General features: G+C 39.5%; 1 protein-coding gene across 1 annotated transcript in view; it reads right to left on the reverse strand.

The window, feature by feature from the left end:
- Window positions 1-16,607, reverse strand: part of LOC125086712 (zinc finger protein 624-like) — a 33,887-nt gene extending 17,280 nt beyond the window's left edge. Inside the window, 2 exon segments of the mRNA XM_047706043.1 lie at window positions 16,442-16,500; window positions 16,589-16,607. Coding sequence (XP_047561999.1) covers window positions 16,442-16,500; window positions 16,589-16,607 — 78 coding nt within the window.
- Window positions 16,608-23,797: the final 7,190 nt, after the last annotated feature.

Consider the following 23,797-nt stretch of genomic DNA (forward strand, 5'->3'; position numbering starts at 1 on the left):
GCAAATTCAGGGCAGTTTGACTCCAGAATTCAAACTCATAATCACTAACTCTCTGATTTTAATAAACTATAGATCCTGATTAGCTGATTAGCCAAAAGTCTCAAGTTAGATTTATTTGCCTATGATTTGCTCTACATCAGAAGAAAAGATTTCCTCTGGGGTGTTTTTTTCCTCCCGTATAGACTCTGTATACTTGTCAACTGTTTAACCCTTTATTATTTGTACCTGAAAGTTCATTGAAACAAACTTTTCATTCTGCTAATAATAAACTATAGCTAACTATGGGAGAGAATGACAGTACATAAACATTACTGTTAAACACTTCACATATCACTCAAAGTGTAATGAATGACTGGGTTTTATTTTCTTTTCCACCAAGAGTTAAGCCCCAAATTAAGAAGGCCCTCAGCTCTACCTTTGGCTTACCTTGGGTTCTGTGAAAGCAAGAGTTGTAAACTCCTACTTAAGACTAGGAAGAGAAGGACGCCTGGGGGCTCAGTTGGTTGTGACCGCCTGCCTTTGGCTCAGGTCATGATCCCGGAGTGCTGAGATCGAGTCCGCATCAGGCTCCCAGCTCCACGGGGAGTCTGCTTCTCTCTCTGACCTTCTCCTCCGCTCGTGCTCTCTCTCACTGTCTCTCTCTCTCTCAAATAAATAAATAAAATCTTTAAAAAAAAAAAAAAAAGACTAGGAAGAGAAGGTATGCCCAGCACATACAAAAATCTTTTGACAGGGGCGCCTGGGTGGCTCAGTGGGTTAAGCCTCTGCCTTCACCTCAGATCATGATCTCAGGGTCCTGGGATCTCTGCTCAGCAGGGAGCCTGCTTCCCCCCACCCCCACTCTCTGCCTGCCTCTCTGCCTACTTGTTTTCTCTGTCAAATAAATAAATAAAATCTTAAAAAAAAAAAAAATCCTTTCACAAATGCTAGAAGACTTGCTGGTTTAAGATGTTTAAGGAAATCTGTGTCCAGTCATTAATTACTATGTCGATCAAGCAGGTATTTCAAAGACTGCACATGACAAAGAATACAGACTTTACTGAGTTAGTCCAGAAAGTCACCAAAAAAAAAAAAAAAAAAAAAAAAAAAAAAACAAACCCCCCAACAAAAAACAACCCAGCGCAGCAGCAGCAGCAACAACAAACCCTGGGAACCGCAGAATCTGATTTTTAGAGTTGCTGCATCATTTTATTTAAAATATGTGTTTTGAAGAAGGGTTGTAAGATACACAAAGAAACAAGAAAGCATGGGCCATGGTTAAAGAAAAGTCAATGGAACATGTCCTTAAGGAAGCCAAGAAGTTGTACTACCAAATGAAGACATTAAAATGAATATTAAGTATATTCAAAGAGCTAAACAGCTCATCTAAAGAATTAAAGGAAATTAGAAAATGGCATCTCACGAAATAGAAATTCTGTAGTTGAAAAATATCGTACATGAAATAAAACTTCACTAGAGAGTTTTCCCTGAAAGGCAGGAGCAATTTGGGCAGCAGTAGAGTGTGAATGTTTGTGTCTCCTTCTCTGTCCCCACTTTCATGTGTCAAGATCATAATGCCCAGTGTGATGACATTAGGAAGTCTGGCCTTTGGGAGATACTTAAGTCATGAAGGTGGAACCCTCATGAATGGAAGTAATGCCTTAGTAAAGTAGCTCCAGATAGATCCCTAGCTCCTTCTGCCACGTGAGAGTACAGTGAGAAGTCTGTGACCCAGAAGAGAGCCTTCATCTGAACATGCTGGCACACTGATATCAGACATCCAGGCCTTCCAGAACTGTGATGAATAATTCCATTCTCTATAAGCCACCCCAGTCTTTTGTCTGTAGAAGCTCAAACAGACCTAAAATAAGCAGGCAAAGAAAAGAGAGAGAGAGAGATAGAGAATGGTAACTTGGAAGATAAAATGACATTATTTAGACTGAAAACAGAGCAACAAAGAATGAAAAAGTGAAACGAACCTTCAGAGACTTGTGTAACAATGAGCATACCAATGTATGCATGATGGGAGTCCCTGAAGGAGAGGGGGAAAAGAGGCAGAAAAAATATTCAAATAAATAATGGTTGGGGTACCCGGATGGCTCAGTCGGTTGAGCATCTGCCTTCGGCTCAGATTGTGATCCCAGGGTCCTGGGATAGAGCCCTGCATTGGGCTTCCTGCTCAGTGGGGAGCCTGCTTCTCCCTCTCCCTCTGTCCCCCTCTCATACTCTCTCTCTTGTGGTAAAAAAAAAAAAAATTTCCCAAATTTGGTGAACATTAATCTGCACATACAAGAAGCTCAAAGAACACAAAGTAGGATAAAATCAGAGACCCAAACCTACATATGTCATAGTCAAACTGATGAAAAGACAGAGAATCTTTTTTTTTTGATTAATTCTTTTTTTTTTAACGATTATTTATTATTTGACAGAGAGGATCACAAGTAGATGGAGAGGCAGGCAGAGAGAGAGAGAGAGGGAAGCAGGCTCCTGCTGAGCAGAGAGCCTATGCGGGCCTCCATCCAGGACCCTGAGATCATGACCTGAGCCGAAGGCAGTGGCTTAACCCACTGAGCCACCCAGGCGCCCCAAGACAGAGAATCTTGAAAGAAGCAAAACAGAAGGGATTCCTTTTGTGTAAGGGATTTTCAGTAAAGATGTCAGTTGATTTCTAACCAGAAATCAGTGAAAGTAGAAGGCTGTGTTACAATATTCAGAATGCTGGAAGAAAAAAAGTCAACAAAGAATTCTACAGGCAGGAAAATTATCCTTTAAAAAAGATAAATATGGGGCGCCTGGGTGGCTCAGTGGCTTAAAGCCTCTGCCTTGGGCTCAGGTCATGGTCCTGGGGTCCTGGGATCAAGCCCCACATTGGGCTCTCTGCTCAGTGGGGAGCCTGCTTCCCCCTCTCTCTCTGCCTGCCTCTCTACCTGCTTGTGATCTCTGTCTGTCAAATAAATAAATAAACTCTTAAAAAAAAAAAAAAAAAGAAAAGATAAATACAAAATGAGAGAATTCACTGCTAACACATCTGGCCTGCACTAAATTAATTTCAAGTAAAATGAAAGGACACTAGACAGTAACATAAGTCCACATAAAGAAATAATAAACATAACTATACAGATAACAATATAAACATATTTTCATTTGTAACGTTTTCCTTTCTTATTTTCTGTTATTTTTTATCCCTTAAGGATTTATTTATTTGTGAGGCGCCTGGGTGGCTCAGTGGGTTAAAGCCTCTGCCTTCAGTTCGGGTGATGATCTTGGGGTCCTGGGATCAGGCCCCACATGCTCGGTGGGGAGCCTGCTTCCCCCTCTTTCTCTGCCTGCTTCTCTGCCTACTTGTGATCTCTCTCTCAAATAAATAAAATCTTTTAAAAAAGAAGATTTATTTATTTGAGAGACAGCACGGGTGTGGGGTGGGAAGGGCAGAGGGAGAAATTCTATCTCGAGCAGACTCCCCACTGAGCACATGATTTCACGACCTGAGATCATGACTTATGTCAAAATCAAGCATTGGGTGCTTACCAACTGAGCCACCCAGGTACCCCCCTTTTAAATTAAATTAAATTTAATTTTTTTTAAAGATTTTGTTTATTTATTTGAGAGACAATGAGAGAGCATGAGAGGGGGCCTGGTTGGAGGGAGAAGCAGACTCCCCACTGCGCGGGGAGACCAATTAGGGACTCAATCTTGGGACTCCAGGATAATGACCTGAGTTGGAGGAAGTTGTTTAACTAACTGAACCACCCAGGCATCCCTTTAATCTAATTTTAAAAGACAACTGCATAAAATAAAAATCAAAACATTGTGCTGATGGGCTCATAATGTGTAAAAGGTATAATCTGTTTTTGATTTTTTTTTTTTAAGATTTTATTTATTTGACAGAGAGAGATCACAAGTAGGCAGAGAGGCAGGCAGAGAGAGAGAGGGGAGGAAGCAGGCTCCCCCCGGAGCAGAGAGCCCTACGCGGGGCTCAATCCCAGGACCCTGGGATCATGACCCGAGCTGAAGGCAGAGGCCTTAACCCACTGAGCCACCCAGGCGCCCCTGTTTTTGATTTTTTAAAAGATTTATTTGTTTATTTCAGAGAGAGACTGCACTTGGTGGGGAGGGGCAGAGGGAGAGGGAGAGAAACTCAATTGGACTTCGTGCTGAGTATGGAGCTTGACACGTGGCTCAATCACCCGACCCTGAGATTGCTACCTGAGCCAAAACCAAAAGTAGGATGCTTAACTGACCATACCACTCAGGCACTCTGATTTTTTTTTTTTAAAGATTCTGTATTTAAGTAATCTCTATACCCAACATGGGGCTCAAACTCTCAACCCCGAGATCAAGAGTCACATGCTCTACACCAACTGAGCCAGACAGGTGTCCCTAAAAGGTATAATTTGTATGACAATAAGAATACACGGGAGAGTGAGGGAATGGAGCTATCTAAATTAGAGCAAAGATTTACATACTATTAAGGTTAAATTGGCATTAATCTGAAATACATCATTTTATGTCCGGATGTTAATTATAATCCCCAGGGAAAGAACTAGATAAAAATTCAAAAAGGTATTAAAAAAGAAATAAGGGAATCAAATGGGATACTAGAAAATACCTAACACAAAACAAAGCAGTAAAGGAGAAACAAACAAAACAAAGCTGTAAGACATAAAGAAGACAAATAGCAAAAAGAAGGACATAAATTCGACCTTATCAGTCATTAAATTAAAAGTAATAAACTGAACACTCCAATTAAAAGGCAGAGATGGGCAGAAGGGAGTTTTCTTAAAATGATACAAATATATGGTTTCTACAAAAGACACACTTTATTTCTTTTTAAGATTTTAATTATTTATTGAAAGAGAGAACATAAGCAGGAGTAGGAGCAGAGGGCAAAGCAGACTTTCCACTGAGCAGGGAGCCCAAGGTGGGGCTCATGACCTGAGCTGAAGGCAGACACTTAACTGAGCCACCCAAGAGCCTCAGAGGACACAATTTAAATTCAAAAACCCAAATAGGTTGAATGTAAAAGGACAGAAAAAACATACTGTGTAAACAGTACACAAAAGAGTGCTAGAATAGCAATTTAGTGTCAGACAAAATAAATAAAAAATGTTCTTAGAGGGGTGCCTGTGTGGCTCAGTGGGTTGGGCCTCTGCCTTTGGCTCAGGTCATGGTCTCAGGGTCCTGGGATAGAGCCCCACATCCTGCTCTCTGCTCAGCAGGGAGCCTACTTTCCCCCATCCCGCCTGCCTCTCTGCCTACTTGCGATCTCTCTCTCTCTGTCAAATAAATAAATAAAATCTTTAAAAAAATTGTTATTAGAAGCAAAGAAAGGTATTTTGTAATGATAAACTGATTAATTTATTAGTAAGACATAAAAAATTTAAACATATATTCCCTTAAAGGAATCTCAAAAAACAAGAAACAAAATTCATTGAATTGAAGAAACAAAGACATTATCCAACAATAGACTTCAATGCCCCATTTTCTTTTCTTTTTTTTATTATTTTTTTAATTTTTTATTATTATTTTTTTTATGTGACAGAGAGAGAGATCACAAGTAGGCAGAGAGGCAGGCAGAGAGGCAGGCAGAGAGAGAGGGGAAAGCAGGCTCCCGGCCGAGCAGAGAGCCCGATGTGGGGCTCGATCCCAGGACCCTGAGATCATGACCCGAGCCGAAGGCAGTGGCTTAACCCACTGAGCCACCTAGGCGCCCCCAATGCCCCATTTTCAATAACAGTTCAACAAGGCAGAAGATCAACAAGGAAACAGACGACTTGAACAGACATCTATAGAACACGGAGGCATCCAATTATAGCAGAACATACATTCTTCTCAAGTGTATATGGAATATTCTCCAAGACTGACCATATGTTACGACACAAAGCAACTCTCAAAATTTTAAAAGACTGAAATCATACAAAGTATCACTTCTGATTACAATGAAATGAAATTATAAATCAACAAGAAAAAAACTAGAAAATTCAAAAACATGTAAGAATTTAATAACTCTTAAAAAACTAATGAGTCAAAGAAGAAATCACAAGGGAATTTAGAAAATACTTTGAGAAAAATGAAAATGAATTACTTTCTATCAAAACTTGTGGGAGACAGTGAAAGAAGTGTGTAGTTGGAAATGTATAGCTGTGAATGCCTACATTAAAAAAAGAAAGATATCAAATGAATACTCTAAACTCATACCTTATGGACCTAGGTACTATGCAGACCTGTACTCTGAGAACTATAAAATGCTGATGAAAGAAACTGAAGACAACACAAAGAAATGGAAAGATATTCCATTGTTCATGGATTGTAAGAACAAACATTGTTAAAATGTCTATACTATCCAAAGCAATGTACAGATTAAATGCAACCCCTATCAAAATACCAACAGCATTTTTATTTTTATTTATTTATTTATTTATTTATTTATTTAAGATTTTATTTATTTACTTGACAGAGAGAGATCACAAGCAGGCAGAGAGGCAGGCAGAGAGAGAGGAGGAAGCAGGCTCCCTGCTGAGCAGAGAGCCCGATGCGGGGCTCGATCCCAGGACTCTGAGATCATGACCTGAGCTGAAGGCAGTGGCTTAACCCACTGAGCCACCCAGGCGCCCCAGAAACCAACAGCATTTTTAACAGAACTAGAACAAACAATTCTAAAATTTGTATGGAACCACAAAAAACCCCAAATAGTCAAAGAAATGTTGAAAAAGAAAAGTGAAACAAGGTATCACAATTCAGACTTCAAGTTATGTTACAAATCTGTAGTAACCAAAACAGTATAGGACTGGAACAAATAGTCACACAGATCAACGGAACAGAATACAAAACCTAGCTGTAAAACCATAATTACATAGCCAACTAATCTCCGACAAAAGAAGAAAGAATATACAGTGGAAAAAAGACAGTGTCCTCAGCAAAGAGGGTTGGGAAAACTGGACAGCTACCTGCAAATGAATGAAACTAGATGACTTTCTCACAGCATACAGAAAAAATAAACTCAAAATGTATTAAAGGCCTAAATGTGAGACCTGAAACCGTAAAAATCCTAGAAGACCACACAGGTGGTCATTTCTCTGACATCAGCCATAGCAAAATTTTTTAAAGATATGTCTCCTGAGGCAAGGGAAAGAAAAGCAAAAAATAAACTATTGGGACTACATCAAAACAAAAAGCTTCTGCACAGAGAAGGAAAGAACTAACAATCCAAAAACAACGTATTGGATGGGAGAAGATATTTGCAAATAACATATCTGATAAAGCACTAGTATTCAAAATATATAAAGATCTGATACAACTCAACAAAAACACAAATAATCCAATTAAAAAATGGACAAGAAGACATTTCGCTAAAGAAGATATTCGGCCAACAGACACATGAAAAGATGCTCAACATCACTCATCATTAGGGAAATGCAAATCAAAACTACAATGAGATACCACCTCGCACCTGTTAGAATAGCTAAAATCAAAAATCCAAAAAGAACTGTTTGGTGAAGTTGTGAAGAAAAGGAACACTCATGCACTGTTGGTGGGAATGCATCCTGGTACAACCACTGTGGAAAACAGTACGGAGCTTCCTTAACAAGTTAAAAATAGGGGTGCCTGGGTGGCTCAGTGGGTTAAGCCTCTGCCGTTGGCTCAGGGCATGATCTCAGGGTCCTGGAATCGAGTCCCACATGGGGTTCTCTGCTCAGCAAGGAGCATGCTTCCCCCCAACCCTGCCTGCCTCTCTGCCTACCTATGATCTCTCTGTCAACTAAATAAAAATAAAAATCTCTAAAAAAAAAAAAAGTTAAAAATAGAACTACCCTATGATCTGGGAATTTTATTTCTGGTTATTTATCTAAAAATATGAAAACACTAATTCGGAAAGATATATGCACCCCTATGATTATTGCAGGATTATTTACAATAGGCAAATTATGGAAGCAACCCAAGATGTCCATCGATAGATGAATGGATAAAGAAGATGTGATATACATGTGTGTATACATAATGGAATATTATTCATCCATCAAAAATGAAATCTTGCCACTTGCAACGACACAGAAGGATCAAGAGAGTATAATCCTAAGCGAAATAAGTCAGTCAGAGAAGGACAAATATCATATGATTTCACTCATAGGTGGAATTTATGAAACAAAACAAATGACTAAAGGAAAACAGAGAGAGACAAACCAAGAAACAGATTCTTAACTATAGAGAACAAACTGATGGTTACCAGGGGTGAGCTGGGTGGGGAGATGAAGGAAATCAGTGATGGGGATTAAGAGTACACTTATCACAATAAACACCAAGTAATGTACAGAACTGTTGAATTACTATACTGTACACCTGAAACTAATACAACACTGTATGTAACTATACTGGAATTAAAATTAAAAGTTAATACAAAATAAATTTATACCTTAAAGAACTAGAAAAGGAAGAACTAGAAAAGGAGCTTTTTTTTTTTTAAAGATTTTATTTATTTATTTATTTGAGAGGCAGAGATCACAAGCAGGCAGAGAAGCAGGCAGAGAAAGAGAGCGGGAAGCAGGCTCCCTGCTGAGCAGAGAACCTGATGCGGGACTCAATCCCAGTACCCCGAGATCATGACCTAAGCTGAAGGCAGTGGCTTAACCCACTGAGCCACCCAGGCGCCCAGAACTATTTTTTTTTAAAGCAGAAGAAAATAATGAATATTAAAATGGAGATAAACAAGATAAAAAATTAAAAAAGAGAGAGAGAAAATCAACAAACGCAGAAGTTGGTTCTTTGAAAAGATTACAAACCTATAGCTAGACAAAGAAAGAAGACTCAAATTGCTAAAATCAGGAATGAAAAAGGAGACATTACTACTGACCTTACAGAAATAAAAAGGATTGTAAGAGAATACTAGGAACAACTGTATTCCAGCAAATTAGAAAACCTAGATAATATGGGCAGATTCCTAGAAAGACACAAACTACCAAAACTGACTCAAGAGGACATAGAAAATACGAATAGGTCTATAATAATTAAACTTCCCACAATAAAAGCCCAAGTTCAAGTGGCTTCCCTGAATTCCAGCAAATATTTCAAGAAGAATTAATACCAATCTTTCACTAACTCTTCCAAAAAACTGAAGGAAATAATTCTTCAACTCATTCAGTGTTACTAAAACAAGACATGTAAAATTTAAGGAAGAACCAGGCAGAATTAATTCAGCAAGAAAAACTAGAGAAGAAAAAGAAATAGAAGGTATCCAGACTCGAAAGGAAAAACTAACTTTCCATTTGGAAATGACAAAATCTCTACTTATAGATGATATTATCTTGCATACAGAAAACCCTAAGGAGTCCACACTCGTGTACATGCACATACAAACAAACAAAAACCCTTTTACTATGAAAAAAACTAGTTTAGCAAGGTTCAGGACACAAGATCAATATACGTAAGTCAACTGTTCCTATACATTACCATTGAACATTCCAAACAAGAAATTAAGAAAAAAATCCACTTAAAAGAGCAAAAAGAATAAAACACTTAGGAATGAATTTAACAAAAGATGTGTAAGACTCATACATTAAAAATGACAAAATACCATTGAAAGAGACTGAAATAAATGAGAGGACATTCCATTTTCTTCCTACTAGAAAACGTAGTATCAACACAGGAATATTTCCCAAATTGATCAACATTTTCAACACAAGCCCTAAGAAAAGTCTATCTGCCTCTTTTGTAGATATAGAAACGTTAAAAATTATCATTGAAATGCTGGTTCTACTCAAATAAAATTAAAACTAGGGGCACTTGGGTGGCTCAGTCAGTTAAATCTTTGACTCTTTTGATCTCAGCTCAGGTCTTCATCTCAGGGTTTTGAGCTCAAGCCCCAAATTGGGCTCCATGGTAGGCATGAAGCCTACTTAAAAAAAATTAAACAGAACTAAGCTCAGTACTTATAAACAGGATGCAGAATTTAAGAAAGAGACAGACAGAATTAACCTTCTCCCAAGGACTCCCCGTCAGAACAAAAATAAACCCCATGAATTATTCACCGTGTCAAAAATAATGGTATTTTCCGACAGTTCATGGTTCAAAGCCTGAAACTATTAATATTTTCACCTTAAAAATTTTTAAGTCTAAACTGTCATATGTTAAAGGACAAATTTAAGAAGGATTGGCCCAGTATTAAATTTCAAAAAGACTATATAAAAATTATGTGTAAGAGTCTCAGAATGTATGTTGTCACAAAAGCAAAAAGAAAAGCCCAGTTTCACATAAAATATTCTTGGAATAAAACCAAATTCTAAAGTGTAATTTTAAAAACTTAAAAACATAATTCTGGGGGGAAAAAAGGAGCTGAATTTCAACATACTCTTTTTTTTTTAAAACCATAATTATCTATAAGGGAGGAAGTAAGAATATAAATGGGGAAAAGACAGTCTCTTCAACAAACGGGTGTGGGGAAAGCTTGACAGCTACATGGAAAAGAATGAAGCTGGAAAACCTTTTTATACCCCACACAAAAATAAGGTAACAACAAATTAAAGACCTAAATGTAAGACCTGAAATCATAAAACATCTAAAAGAAAACAAGGACAGTAAACCCTTGGACACTGGCCTTAGCAACAGTTTCCTGGATCTGTCTCCTCAAGCAAGGGAAACAAAAGCAAAAGTAAACAACTGGGACCATATCAAACTTAAAAGCTTTTGTACAGCGGAAGAAACCACCAACACAAAAATGGGAGAAGGTATTTGTAAACGATATATCTGATAAGGAGTTAATATCCAAACTATAAAAAAATGCATACAACTCAGCAAAAACCCCAACTATCCCAATTAAAATTGGGCAGGGGACCTGAACAGGTATTTTTCCAAAGAGGACATACATATCGATGGCCAACAGACACATGAAAGGATGCTTAACATCATTAATTACCAAAGAAATGCAAATCAAAACCACAATGAGAAGATACAACTGTCAGAATGGCTAAAATAAAAAAGACAAGAAATAGCAAGAATCTGCAAGGGTGTGGAGAAAAGGGGCCACTTCGGCACTGTTGGTGGGGATGCAAGGAGGTGCAGCAGCTATGGAAAACAGTATGGAGGCTCCTCAAAAAAACTGAAAATAGGATGACCCTATATGATCCAGTAATTCCACTGCTACTTACCCGAAGAAAATGAAAACACTAATTCAAAAAGATATATGCACCCTTATGATTATGGTAGCATTATTTCCAATAGCTAAGATACAGAAGCAATCCAAATGTCTACCAAAAGATGAACAGATAGGGATGTCTGGGTGGCTCAGTCGGTTAAGCGGCTGCCTTCGGCTGAGGTCATGATCCCAGCGTCCTAGAATCCAGTCCCACATTGGGCTCCTTGCTCCGTCGGGAGCCTGTTCTGCCTCTGCCTGCCACTCTGCCTGCCTATACTCACTCGTCTAACAAATAAATAAATAAAATCTTTAAAAAAAAAAAAAGGATGAATGGATAAAGATGTGAGATATGTATACTACTCAGCCATAAAAAGGAAAAAGATTTTGTTATTTGTCGTAACAGCGATGGACCTAGAGGGTATTATGCTAAGTGAAATGAATCAAGGACAAACACCATATGACTACACTTACATGTGAAATCTAAAAAAACAAAACAAAATGAAAAACAAAAGCCAGAAACAAACTCCAAAATATAGAGAACAAACAGGTGGCTCCTAGGAGGGGACGGTAAAGAGTGAAAGAGGTGAAGGGGATTACAAACTTCCAGTTATGAAATAAAGTAAGTCACAGAGAAGAAAAGTACAGTATAGAGAGTATAGTTAATGATACTGTCACAACTTTTTACGGTAACAGATGGTAACTACAGCTACTGTGGTGAGCACTGTGTAATGTATAGAGTTGTCCGATCACTAGGCTAGACACCTGAAACTAATAAACTTTGTACATCAACTATACTTGAACAACAACAACAAAAAATTAAAACCCCACAATTCTAGAAGTATCATCAACAGAAGCCCAAGAAACAGGGCACCTGGGTAGCTCAGTCAGTTAAGTGTCGGCCTTTGGCTCAGGTAATGAACCCAGCTTCCTGGGATGGAGCCCCATGTGGGCTTCCTCCTTGGCAGGGAGCCTGCTTCTCCCTCTCCAGCTCCCCTGTGCTTGTGTTCCCTCTCTCACTGTCATAAATAAATAAAAATCTTAAAAAACAAACAAACAAAAAAAAACACCAGAAGCCCAAGATTTATGTAAGTCATTAATGAGACATCAGCCGCTGGAAAAAGCTGGTTCAGGGGCGCCTGGGTGGCTCAGTGGGTTAAAGCCTCTGCCTTCAGCTTGGGTCATATTCCCAGGGTCCTGGGATCGAGCCCCATGTCAGGCTCTGCTCAGCAGGAAGCCTGCTTCCTCCTCTCTCTGACTGCCTCTCTGCCTACTTGTAATCTCTGTCTGTCAAACAAATAAATAAAATCTTTAAAAAAAAAAAAAGAAAAAGCTGGTTCAAAGTAGATAGAAAAACAGGTGTCTACTGATAGCAGAAAAAAGAATGCCAGAATAAGACATGTCTAATATGACAATGTAAGGGTATACATTTATTTTATGCCTTATTTCTTATTTCTAAGTTTTAGGTAATTTTTCTTTTTTTAAAGATTTTATTTATTTATTTGACAGACAGAGATCACAAGTAGGCAGAGAGGCAGGCACAGAGAAAGGAGGGGGGAAGCAGGCTCCCCGCTGAGCAGAGAGCCCGATGCGGGGCTCAATCCCAGGACCCTGAGACCATGACCCGAGCCGAAGGCAGAGGCTTTAACCCACTGAGCCACCCAGGCGCCCCAATTTTTCTTACATAATTCATAAATTTCTGACTTCGTTATTTTTTGGAAAAGTAGGTGGATTCTGTTATACTCACAAGTTAGAAAGTAAGCTTAAATGATAATTAAATAAAAAAATCTAAACTAATTTAAACACATCTTAAGAATGTTTCCACTCACATTGATGCATTCTTAGTATTTCTTTTTAATTTTTGTTTATTTATTTGAGAGAGAATGTGAGAGAGAGCAGGGGAGAGGGTCAGAGGGAAAAGGAGAAACAGACTCCCGGCTGAGGGAGCCAGATTCCAGGCTTGAACCCAACACCCTGGGATCGCGACCAGGGCAAAGGCAGACGCTTAACTGACAGATCCACCCAGGTGCCCATTCTTGGTATCTTAATGATATTCAGTCTCACAATGCAAATCGAGAATCAGAGAATGTCATAAAGGGTACTTCATCAATTAGCAATGACAATGTGACCATCTGCCACATTAGGGCTGACACCACTGACAGAAATGAAATCTGCCAAATGGATGGGACCAGCCCTGGGGTTACTACACCTATCAAGCAAGATGGTGTTCACTGTAAACTTGCAATGAACTAGGAACATTAAGAACCAGGGGCAGTAAAAGAGACCCTTCTCCGTCCCCTTACATACATGTTACATACTCCGTCCCCTTACATACATACATTTACCAGCTCTGGCTCTTCTGGATGAGGGTGAAGATCATTATCTGTCTGTGAACCTTCAGGATTCTGAGAGGATACAGGATAAGATCTTTCAGTGACAGGCTGCCTATGACCTATAGCAGAGCCTCAACAAGCAACATCCGTCACGGTGGATATGGCATATACAGGATAACCTCTTTTGTTGTTTTATTTAGGGCTGAAATTCATGTCCAGGAGTAACATCCAATTATAATTTTCTGATCCTTGTTTAAGACAAGGACAAACATAAGACTGAGACAGATATAGGGGTGCTTGGGTGGCTCAGTGGGTTAAGCCTCCGCCTTTGGCTCGGGTCATGATGTTAGGGTCCTGGGATGGAGCCCCACATCGGGCTCTCTGCTCTGCGGGAAGCCTGCTTCCCCCCCCCTCTCTGCCTGCCTCTCTGCCTACTTGTGACCTCTGTCTGTCAAATAAATAAATAAAAGCTTAGAAAAAAAAAAAAAGACTGAGACAGATATAACCGCATAGTTCTAAAGCAGGCTTCCAACAAAGAACCTATCAGAACAAAAATAAATTTATAAAAAGAGGACTTCAGATGCCACACAATTTTCCCTTTAGATGTAGGGTTTAAATGTATTTCTCAGAAACAATCTCTCTCACTCAAGAAAAGTACACAAAACCTGCCAACACTATGTATTTTTCACAGCTGAAAATCATTACAGTGTTGTGGGGGGTCCGAGGGACCATCCCATTCAGGAAGTATTTCAGGGACTTCTCACTATATTGTTTTCCTCCAAACCTTATAAACTGTATCCCCATGAGGGCCTGATTTTATAGATGAAATGATCTTTTAATGTATCTTCCCATTAGCACTTAACAATTTTAGGTTTTATGTGTGCCATTTTAAAAACTATGGGTAATATAACTATCTAAAGTCCATTGAGAAAAAATGTTATCTTTCTCCCCTCCCAAGTTCTTATCTAAAAAATATAAATATTTAGCTTCCAGAAAATGTGAACCTCAACATCTGGTAACTAGGGATGGGTCTGACCATGTCAATACTAGACAAATGCTTTGGATCTACTGATCAAATGCAATATTTTGGTTTTTATTTATCTTTTTGCTCTCTTTTTCAAAAGAAGGCTCCATGTGGACCTGAATGCAGGACCTGAACCGAAGTCCATAAGATCAAGATCTGAGCTGAGATCAAGAGTCACACACTCAGGGCACCTGAGTGGCTCAGTTGGTTAAGTGTCTGCCTTCAGCTCAGGTCGTGATCCCAGGGTCCTGGGATCAAGTCCTGCATCGGGCTCCCTGCTCAGCTGGAAGCCTGCTTCCCCCTCTCCCTGTGACTGCAGCTCCCCTGCCTGTGCTTTCTCCCTCTCGCTGTCAAATAAATAAATAAAATCTTACAAAAAAAAAAAAATCAGATGTTCAACCAACTGAAGCACTCAGGCGCCCCTCATTATCTTTCAAGGGTATGTTTTAAGGACTATTTTCACTGTACATCCCAGCTACAAAGAATTAAAGATCACTACTGCAGGTTACTGCGGATTGTTACTAGAACAAATTATATTTGTTGGTATCATCTTTCTTCGGGATCTCCTACTTCAGAAAGTCATGCTAAAATATAGTTATTATCACATTAACACCTATCTCAAACATATTCACACACAAATACGTATGTATAATTAAAAGTCTTCAGGGAAACATTAAAAGATTCAGCTTTAATATCTAATTCCCAGGCTTCTTTTTCATATCTTTCCCACTGCAATCACTAGCTCACTGCACTGTTCTCTGCCACAGAGCCTTGCCCTTGAACTCCCTTCTCACCTAAAGTACCTTCACAAACACTTTAAGACAATTTATTTATTTATTTATTTTTTAATTTTTTATTTTTTTGACAGACAGAGATCACAAGTAGGCAGAGAGGCAGACAGAGAGAGAGGGGGAAGCAGGCTCCTTGCTGAGCAGAGAGCCCGATGCGGGGCTGATCCTGAGCCGAAGGCAGAGGCTTAACCCACTGAGCAACCCAGGTGCCCCCACTTTAAGACAATTTAAATCATGATTGAATCATTGTCTGGGGACCACCTTAAGTCTCACTGCCCTCATGAGCTTTTTCATAGACCAATTTTGCCCATACTCATGTCCCATTTCATTTCTTTCTTTTTTTTTCTTTTAAGATTTTATTTATTTATCTGTCAGAGAGAGGGACAGAGAGAGAGAGAGAGAGACCGAGCACAAGCAGGCAGATGGGGAGAGAAGCAGGCTCCTTGCTGAGCAAGGAGCCCAATGCAGGACTCAATCCCAGGACCCTGGGATCATGACCTGAGCCAAAGGCACCAGCCTAACAGACTGTGCCATCCAGGGGTCCCCATTTCTTTTCTTTCATAGCAATCATCTCTTTAGCATATGGCGAAGCAACTACCATCCACCTAATTAAATTATGGAACTATTTCTTCTGTATGCCTTACTCAATGAGACTGTAAGTTCCCTACAGCCAAGCACTGTGTCGTAAACATTTTCTTTCTCTTCATGTCATCTATTAAGCTCGATCACTTCTTAATGGGTAGAAAGAGGAGATCACTGAAAGTGGTGGGCACAAGAGGAATGGTCTAATTAAGAGGGTGTGTGGGTGTGTCTGTGTGTGTACATATTTTTCCAAAATTTCCTAAACAAAATTTCCAATTTAAAATAGTCCATTCTTCTATCACATAAATAACTGAAATTTCCTAGGAACTATACAAACTGAACATCAAAAGTAAATTTCCTAGACTCTCTATCAAAACTAGTAAAAGTATTTTTTGAAAGCTCATGTGCCTTGATAATTGGTTCAACCTGTATAATGAATCTTTTAGAGAGTCCAAGCTTTACTCTGATGAACCCAATTTCCATGGGTGAAACAATTTGATTCAGTTACCAGAAGGGATGTGGGTAAGGTAGAGAAGTCACAGACTTCAGGAAAAACCGACATGCTCTCAACCCGAGAGGCAGGTCAGGACCCGAAGAAACCCCAACTTACCAGTGGTCCAACTGAAAAAAACCACAGCAGCCATAATCTCTTCCTCTGTGTTCCCCTCTCTGGCTAGACTGGAGTCCTGCAGAGGCATACCCGAGAAAGAGAAATAAACCATGAAAACCTATCCTGCCTTGGAAATCGTAGACTTACCCAGCTGGAATCCTGACATTATAAGAAAGCAATTACTTCCCTAAAGAACACAAGATTAACCCTCCAAAATCAGTGAGAAAAAGTGATCCTTGATCCCGGAGATCTTGTCATTTTAATGCCATTAAATGTAGTCATGGCTAGCAGGCCAGACATTCTACAAGGTTCTTTTAATTTGAACTTCACATCAATCCAATGGGAATTATATTCCCATTCACTGATCAGGAAAATGAAACTTAGAGAAATAATACTATTTATCCAAGGCAATTCATGACCCCAAGTCAGTCTAATTCCAATGCTCACAACTTTTCCATTAAATCAACTTGCTACATGATGTGGAAGAAAATAATTTAATCTTTCTTTGCCACAATCACCTATTCATCTAAAATTGAAACATTTGGGGCACCTGGGTGGCTCAGTGGGTTAAGCCTCTGTCTTCGGCTCAGGTCATGAACTTGGGGTCCTGGGGTCGAGCCCCACATCGGGCTCTCTCCTCAGCAGGGAGCCTGCTTCTCTCTCTCTGCCTGCTTGTGATCTCTGTCTGTCAAATAAATAAATAAATAAAATCTTTAAAAAAAATAAAAATAAATAAAAATGAAACATTCTAAGAATCTCTTCTTCCTATCTTTCATGTGATGATCAATTTGCTAACATTTTCAGAGATTTCAGCTACAACTTCCAAACTTAAAAGAAGCCCTAATATGCTTCTCTCAATCTCAAACAGATCTTTATCTAGTCATTCTGTCTCAGGCAAACCCAAATAAGACGGAAGCAGGGGGGAAAAAAAAAAAAGAATATGACCCAGCTAATGCTGAGTTTGGTTGCAAAACAAGAGTCTGCAAACTCTTACAAAAATGTTTGTAAACATTCTCTTAATTAAAGGGCAAAGTTTCAGGATGATGCTGCAAGACATATGAAAGGGCAGTGGTGCAATAAGAATTAAGCTTCCCAGATTTGTGAAATTCTTTTTAATGACCGTTTCCTAGGAAGTTTGACCCTCTCACCATGCATTAGGGCTTGTGGGGCCCAAAGGAATCTATGCAGGATTATGCTGAATCTGTCCCTACTTTACAGAGTTGATTTGCCTCCATTAAGAATTCATATCCAGGGGTGCCTGGGTGGCTCAGTGGGTTAAAGCCTCTGCCTTCGGCTCGGGTCATGATCTCAGGGTCCTGGGATGGAGCCCCACATCGGGCTCTCTGCTCGGCAGGGAGCCTGCTTCCTCCTCTCTCTCTCTGCCTGCCTTTCTCCCTACTTGTGATCTCTTTCTGTCAAATAAATAAATAAAAATCTTAAAAAAAAAAAAAAAAAGAATTCATATCCAAGGGCGCCTGGGTGGCTCAGTGGGTTAAGCCACTGCCTTCGGCTCAGGTCATGATCCCAGGGTACTGGGATCGAGTCCCGCATCGGGCTCTCTGCTCAGCAGTGAGCCTGCTTCCTCTTCTCTCTCTGCCTGCCTCTGTCTGCTGTGATCTCTCTCTGTCAAATAAATAAATAAATAATAAAATCTTAAAAAAAAAAAAAAAAGAATTCATATCCAAGACCTTTGTATTCAAAAGCCTAGTCCAAAGAACAGCAGAATAAATATTACTGGAGAGCTTGTGAAAATGCAAAATTTGAGGTCCAATTCCAGAACCGACTGAATCAAGAATCAGCTTTTTAATAAGATCCCTAGCTGATTCATGTGCACACATCAAAGTTTAAGACAATATGGATCTAATAAAGATCATGCCAACAAATGGACAACCTAGAAGAAATGAGTAAATTCCTAAAACATACAATCTACCAAGACTGAATCATGAAGAAAGAGAAAATCTGACAGAATGAATACTAGTAAGGAGATTGAATCAATAATAAGAAGTCTCTCAAAAAACAAAGTCCAGGAGCGTCTGGGTGGCTCAGTGGGTTAAAGCCTCTGCCTTCGGCTCGGGTCATGATCTCAGGGTCCTGGGATGGAGCCCCACCCACATCGGGCTCTCTGCTTAGCGGGGAGCCTGCGTCCTCCTCTCTCTCTGCCTGCTTCTCTGCCTACTTGTGATCTCTGTCTGTCAAATAAATAAATAAAAATATTAAAAAAAACACACAAAAAAACAAAAAAACAAAGTCCAGGACTAGGTAGTTTCACTGGTGAATTCCACCAAACATTTAAGCAGAATTAGTACCAATCCTTCTCAAACTCTTCCAAAGAACACAAAGGAAGGAATACTTTCAAACTCATTTTATGAGGCCAGAATTATCGTGAAACCAAAACCAGGCAAAGACACTACAAGAAAAGAAAATAACCCTCTTGAATATAGATGCAAAATATCTCAACAAAATACTAGCAAACTGAATTGAACAATACATCAAAAGGATCATACACAATGACCAGGTGGGATTTATTCCAGGGATCCAAGAATGGTTCAACACCTGCAAGTCAATCAATGTGATGTACACCACATTAACAAAATGAAGAATAAAAATGATACGATCATCTCAAGAGATGCAGAAAAAGCGTTTGGCAAAATTCAGCATCCATTTATGATAAAAACTCTTAATAAAGGCCATATATGACAAGACCACAGCTAACATACTCAGTGGTGAAATGATAAAGCTTAGAACAAGACCAGGATGCCCATTCTCATCATTTATATTCAGCATAATACTGGAAGTCCTAGCCACAGCAATTTGGCAAGAAAAATAAATCAAAACTATAGAGATTGGAAAAGAACCGTTACTATTCGCAGATGACATAATATTATATTAGAGAAACCCCTAAAGATTCTGCCCAAAAACTGTTAGGATAAACAAAAAACGGTTAGGATACAAATCAACTTACAAAAATCAGTTGTGTTTCTATACACTAATAATAAACAGTAAGAAAGAGAAATTAAGAAAATAATCCCACTTAGAATTGCATCAAAAATAATAAAATACCTAGGGACAAATTTAACTAAAGGGCTGAAAGACCTGTGCATTGAAACCAGAAGACATTAAATGGAAAGATATTCTGTGCTCAAGGATTAGAAGAACCAATATTGTTAAAATGTCCATATTACCCAAAGCAATTTATAGGTTTAATACAATCCCTATAAAGTACCAACAACATTTTTCACAAAACAAGAACAAAGCATACTAAAATTTCCTCAAGGTTTCCTCAAAAAATTAAAAATAGTACTACAATTTCCAGCAATTCCACTTCTGGGCATTTGTCTGATAGAAACATAAACAGTACCTCAAAAAGATGTCTACACTCATATGTTCACTGTAGCATTAATTACAATAGTCAAGAAATGGAAGTGTTTGTTGACAGATTGAATAGATAACATAATACCCTCAGAGGAATATTATTTAGCCATAAAAAGAAAAAGAGAGAAGGAAATCTTGCCATTTGTGTAAACGTGGATGGACCATGAGGGCATTATGCTAGTTGAAACAAGTCAGACAGATGTAGACAACTATCACCTCGCTGCTATGTGGAATCTAAAACGACAAACAAAACAACCCCCTACCCCAAACTTAAACTCACAGATACAGAGAACAGACTGCCAGAGATGACTGCCAGAGGTGGGGGTGAGCAGTGGACGAGATGGGCAAAGGTGGTCAAAAGCTATAAACTTCTAGTTATAAAATAGTAAGTCCTGGAGATGTAATGTACAAAATGGTGACTATAGTTAATTATACTGTATTATATATTTTAAGTGGATAAGGGTAAATCCTAAAAATTCTCATCACAAGAAAAAAACCTGTAACTGGGGGCGCCTGGGTGGCTCAGTGGGTTAAGCCGCTGTCTTCGGCTCAGGTCATGATCTCAGGGTCCTGGGATCGAGTCCCACATTGGGCTCTCTGCTCAGCAAGAAGCCTGCTTCCCTCTCTCTCTCTCTCTGCCTGCCTCTCCGTCTGCTTGTGATCTCTCTCTGTCAAATAAATAAATAAAATCTTTAAAAAAAAACAAACCTGTAACTATGTGTGATGATGGATATTAACTAGATTTGTAATGATCACTTTATCTATATCTATATCTATAATGATTATTTTATATACCTGAAACTAAGATAATATTTATGTCAATTATATTTCAATTAAAAAATGAAGTGCTAAGTACCTCTATAGATGAAAAAAAGAAAGCAAGCTCTCATTATAAACACACATACATACACTAAAATAAATCATCATGCCAGGGGGTGGGGAGGTGGGGGGCACATGGGTGGCTCAGTTGGTTAAGTGTCCAACTCTTAATTTTGGCTCAGGTCATGATCTCAGGGTCATGGGACTGAGCCCCATGTGGGGCTCCATGCTCAGTGAGGAGTCGGCGTGGCGTGAGCTTCTCTCTCTTCCTCTCCTTCTGTTCCTCCCCCTGCTCTCATTGTTCTCTCTCTAGAATAAAATAAATAAAATCTTAAAAAAAAACTGAATAGGGCGCCTTGGTGGCTTAGTGGGTTAAGCCGCTGCCTTCGGCTCAGGTCATGATCTCAGGGTCCTGGGATTGAGCTCTCAGCTCAGCAGGGAGCCTGCTTCCCTCTCCCTCTCTCTCTGCCTGCCTCTCTGCCTACTTGTGATCTCTGTCAAATAAATAAATAAAACCTTAAAAAAAAAAACACAATATATGACATTCTCTAACCATGATGTAGTAGAATTACAAATGTAAGTTTGGAAAGGGGGGAGAAAAACCCAGTCACCAGGAAATTAAAATTGATCCTCTTGAGTACTTATTAAGTCAAAGAGAGAACTTTAATCACCAGTGAAATAGAAAATGAGAATTATAGGTTAAAAACTCATGGGTTGCCAAAACTTTTACAAAGATAAAATTTATATCCCTAAATACAGGCAACTGATATTTTTAAAAAGAATAAAATTATTAAACATTCAACTATGTAAGAGAAATAATTAACAAGCAAAACCATAAAGAAAAAATAATAAAAAAACTAGTAAGAAAACAAAACAGTTGACAAAGGCAGGAGCTGATTCTCTAAATAATGAAATACATATGCCACTGGCCAAAGAAAAATACCAGTAAATCAAAAATAGAAACAAGAAAGGGGCTATAACATATAAATCATCTTAAAACCATATGCCAATAAAAATAAAATTTCCTAAAGAACAATTTTTGCTTAAAAATTTTCTAAGACTAACTCAAATGGCAGGAAACTTATGTAGGCCAAAGTAGCAGAAAGTGCTAGTTGCCTTCCAACATCCAGTCTCCCCTTTTATACCGACAAACGCCTGAAATCTCAGCAGGACACAAGGCGACTCAGGTAGAGACATTTCCCAGCCACCACATAGGCAGGTGTGCCCATGTGACTAAATTATAGCAAATGGGATTTAAACAAGAGAGCTGACGTCATATCTTTAAAGGGAGCTGCTCGGCCTCCAGTTCCTCATTTCCCCTTCCAAAGGCCTGGAATGCAACGGGCTGAAAGTGTGCCAGCTTCTGCCAGAGGAAAGACAACACACCCAGGAGGTGCTGAAGCGAAAAGTTGAATGGAAACTGGGTATCCAGATGACCTTATGGATGAGAGCTACCTACCCCTATCACTTCAGGCCACCTAACAGCTCAGACTTCCATATGAGAAAGAAACAGGCTTTCTTGTTCAAAACACACAGACTCTGTTAAAGCTGAGAAATCAATTTCCTAGTTAGTACAATGAGTGGCCCTGAAAGAAAAATGGCAAGTTCTCAGGTAAGCAGGGGAGAGTAGGGTTTTAGTTAAATCAAGAAAACATGTGAGGGGGGCGCCTGGGTTGCTCAGTGGGTTAAGCCTCTGACTTCGGCTCAGGTCATGATCTCAGGGTCCTGGAACCGAGTCCCACATCGGGCTCTCTGCTCAGCAGGGATCCTGCTTCCCCCCACTCTCTCTGCCTGCCTCTCTGCCTACTTGTGATCGCTGTCAAATAAATAAATAAAATCTTAAAAAAAAAAAAAAAAAGGCCTGAAGAGTGCGTGGGTGGCTCAGTGGGTTGAGCATCTGCTTTCAGCTCTGGTGGAGATCCTGGATCCTGGGATCAATCCCTGAATTGGGCTCCCTGCCCAGCCCAGAGTCCACTTCTCTCTCAATTTCTGCCCCTCCCCCACTTGTGCTCTCTCTCAAATAAATAAAATCTTTAAAAAAAAAAAAATGACGAGTCATCATTGCTTTTTAAATTTGTAAGGATTAATAAACTCCCCCTTAGCAATATGCCATATAGATAATGCTAGCTAAATATGGTTAATACTAAACTGTGCCATAAACATCTTTTATTTTATTTTTTTAAGATTTTATTTATTTGTCAGAGAGAGAGAGAGCGAGCACAGGCAGACAGAGTGGCAGGCAGAGGCAGAGGGAGAAGCAGGCTCCCCACAGAACAAGGAGCCTGATGTGGGACTCGATCATCCCAGGACGCTGGGATCATGACCTGAGTCGAAGGCAGCGGCTTAACCAACTGAGCCACCCAGGCGTCCCCATAAACATCTTTTAAAGTTTTATCATCAGAATAACCAATGCTACCTAAAATTCAATAAATTCAGCCTGATCTCAGTTTTGTAAAAATAATGCAGAGAGACAAAGATAGCACGTGAATAAGCCAAAACTCCACTGTGACCTGAGCGCTGGGCCCGGGGTGTTTACCTTCCTTCTGTTTGTCTTCACTTTCCACGTAGACAATAAGGAGGAGTTTGGTGTAGGTTCTAACTTCGGTTTGGCTACTGTGGAGACACGCCCACAAGCAAACCACCTGAGCTCAAGGCAAATCATCTGAGCAGTTGCTCCTTTCACCTCTGACATTACACAGAAGATATCAGGCCGATACTTCATTCACCAGTCATAATTTCCTAGATCTTTTCTCTGGATATTGCGACTTTACCCAAGCCCTGTCTACCCAAGCACTGCGGAAGTTATCAGGAACTTGAGAAATTTCTCTCGCTGTTGCTCCCAAGCCAGCTTTGTTATTTTAAAATAACGAAGGGGACCATATTCTTCGTGAGAACTTCAGCGCCTTGGACCAGTGCAGCATTTCCCAGCCAACGCAATGATGCCATTACCACGCCAGGGAGAGACAACGGACTTAAAAGTGATGTGAATATAAGGGCCTACTTCGCCAGAACGACTCTGTCTCCGTCAAACAGCTATTGTTTGTTGTTTGTGTAGTAAAACTTAAACTAATTCTGTCCCCCGCGCCTAAGGAACTTACTTGGAAGCAAGTCTGGGAAACCAGTAAAATATGACCGACTAGTCCCTGGTAACAGAGCCCAAATATA

This window comes from Lutra lutra, chromosome 16 (assembly GCF_902655055.1).
Source record: "Lutra lutra chromosome 16, mLutLut1.2, whole genome shotgun sequence".
Taxonomy (NCBI): Eukaryota; Metazoa; Chordata; class Mammalia; order Carnivora; family Mustelidae; genus Lutra; species Lutra lutra.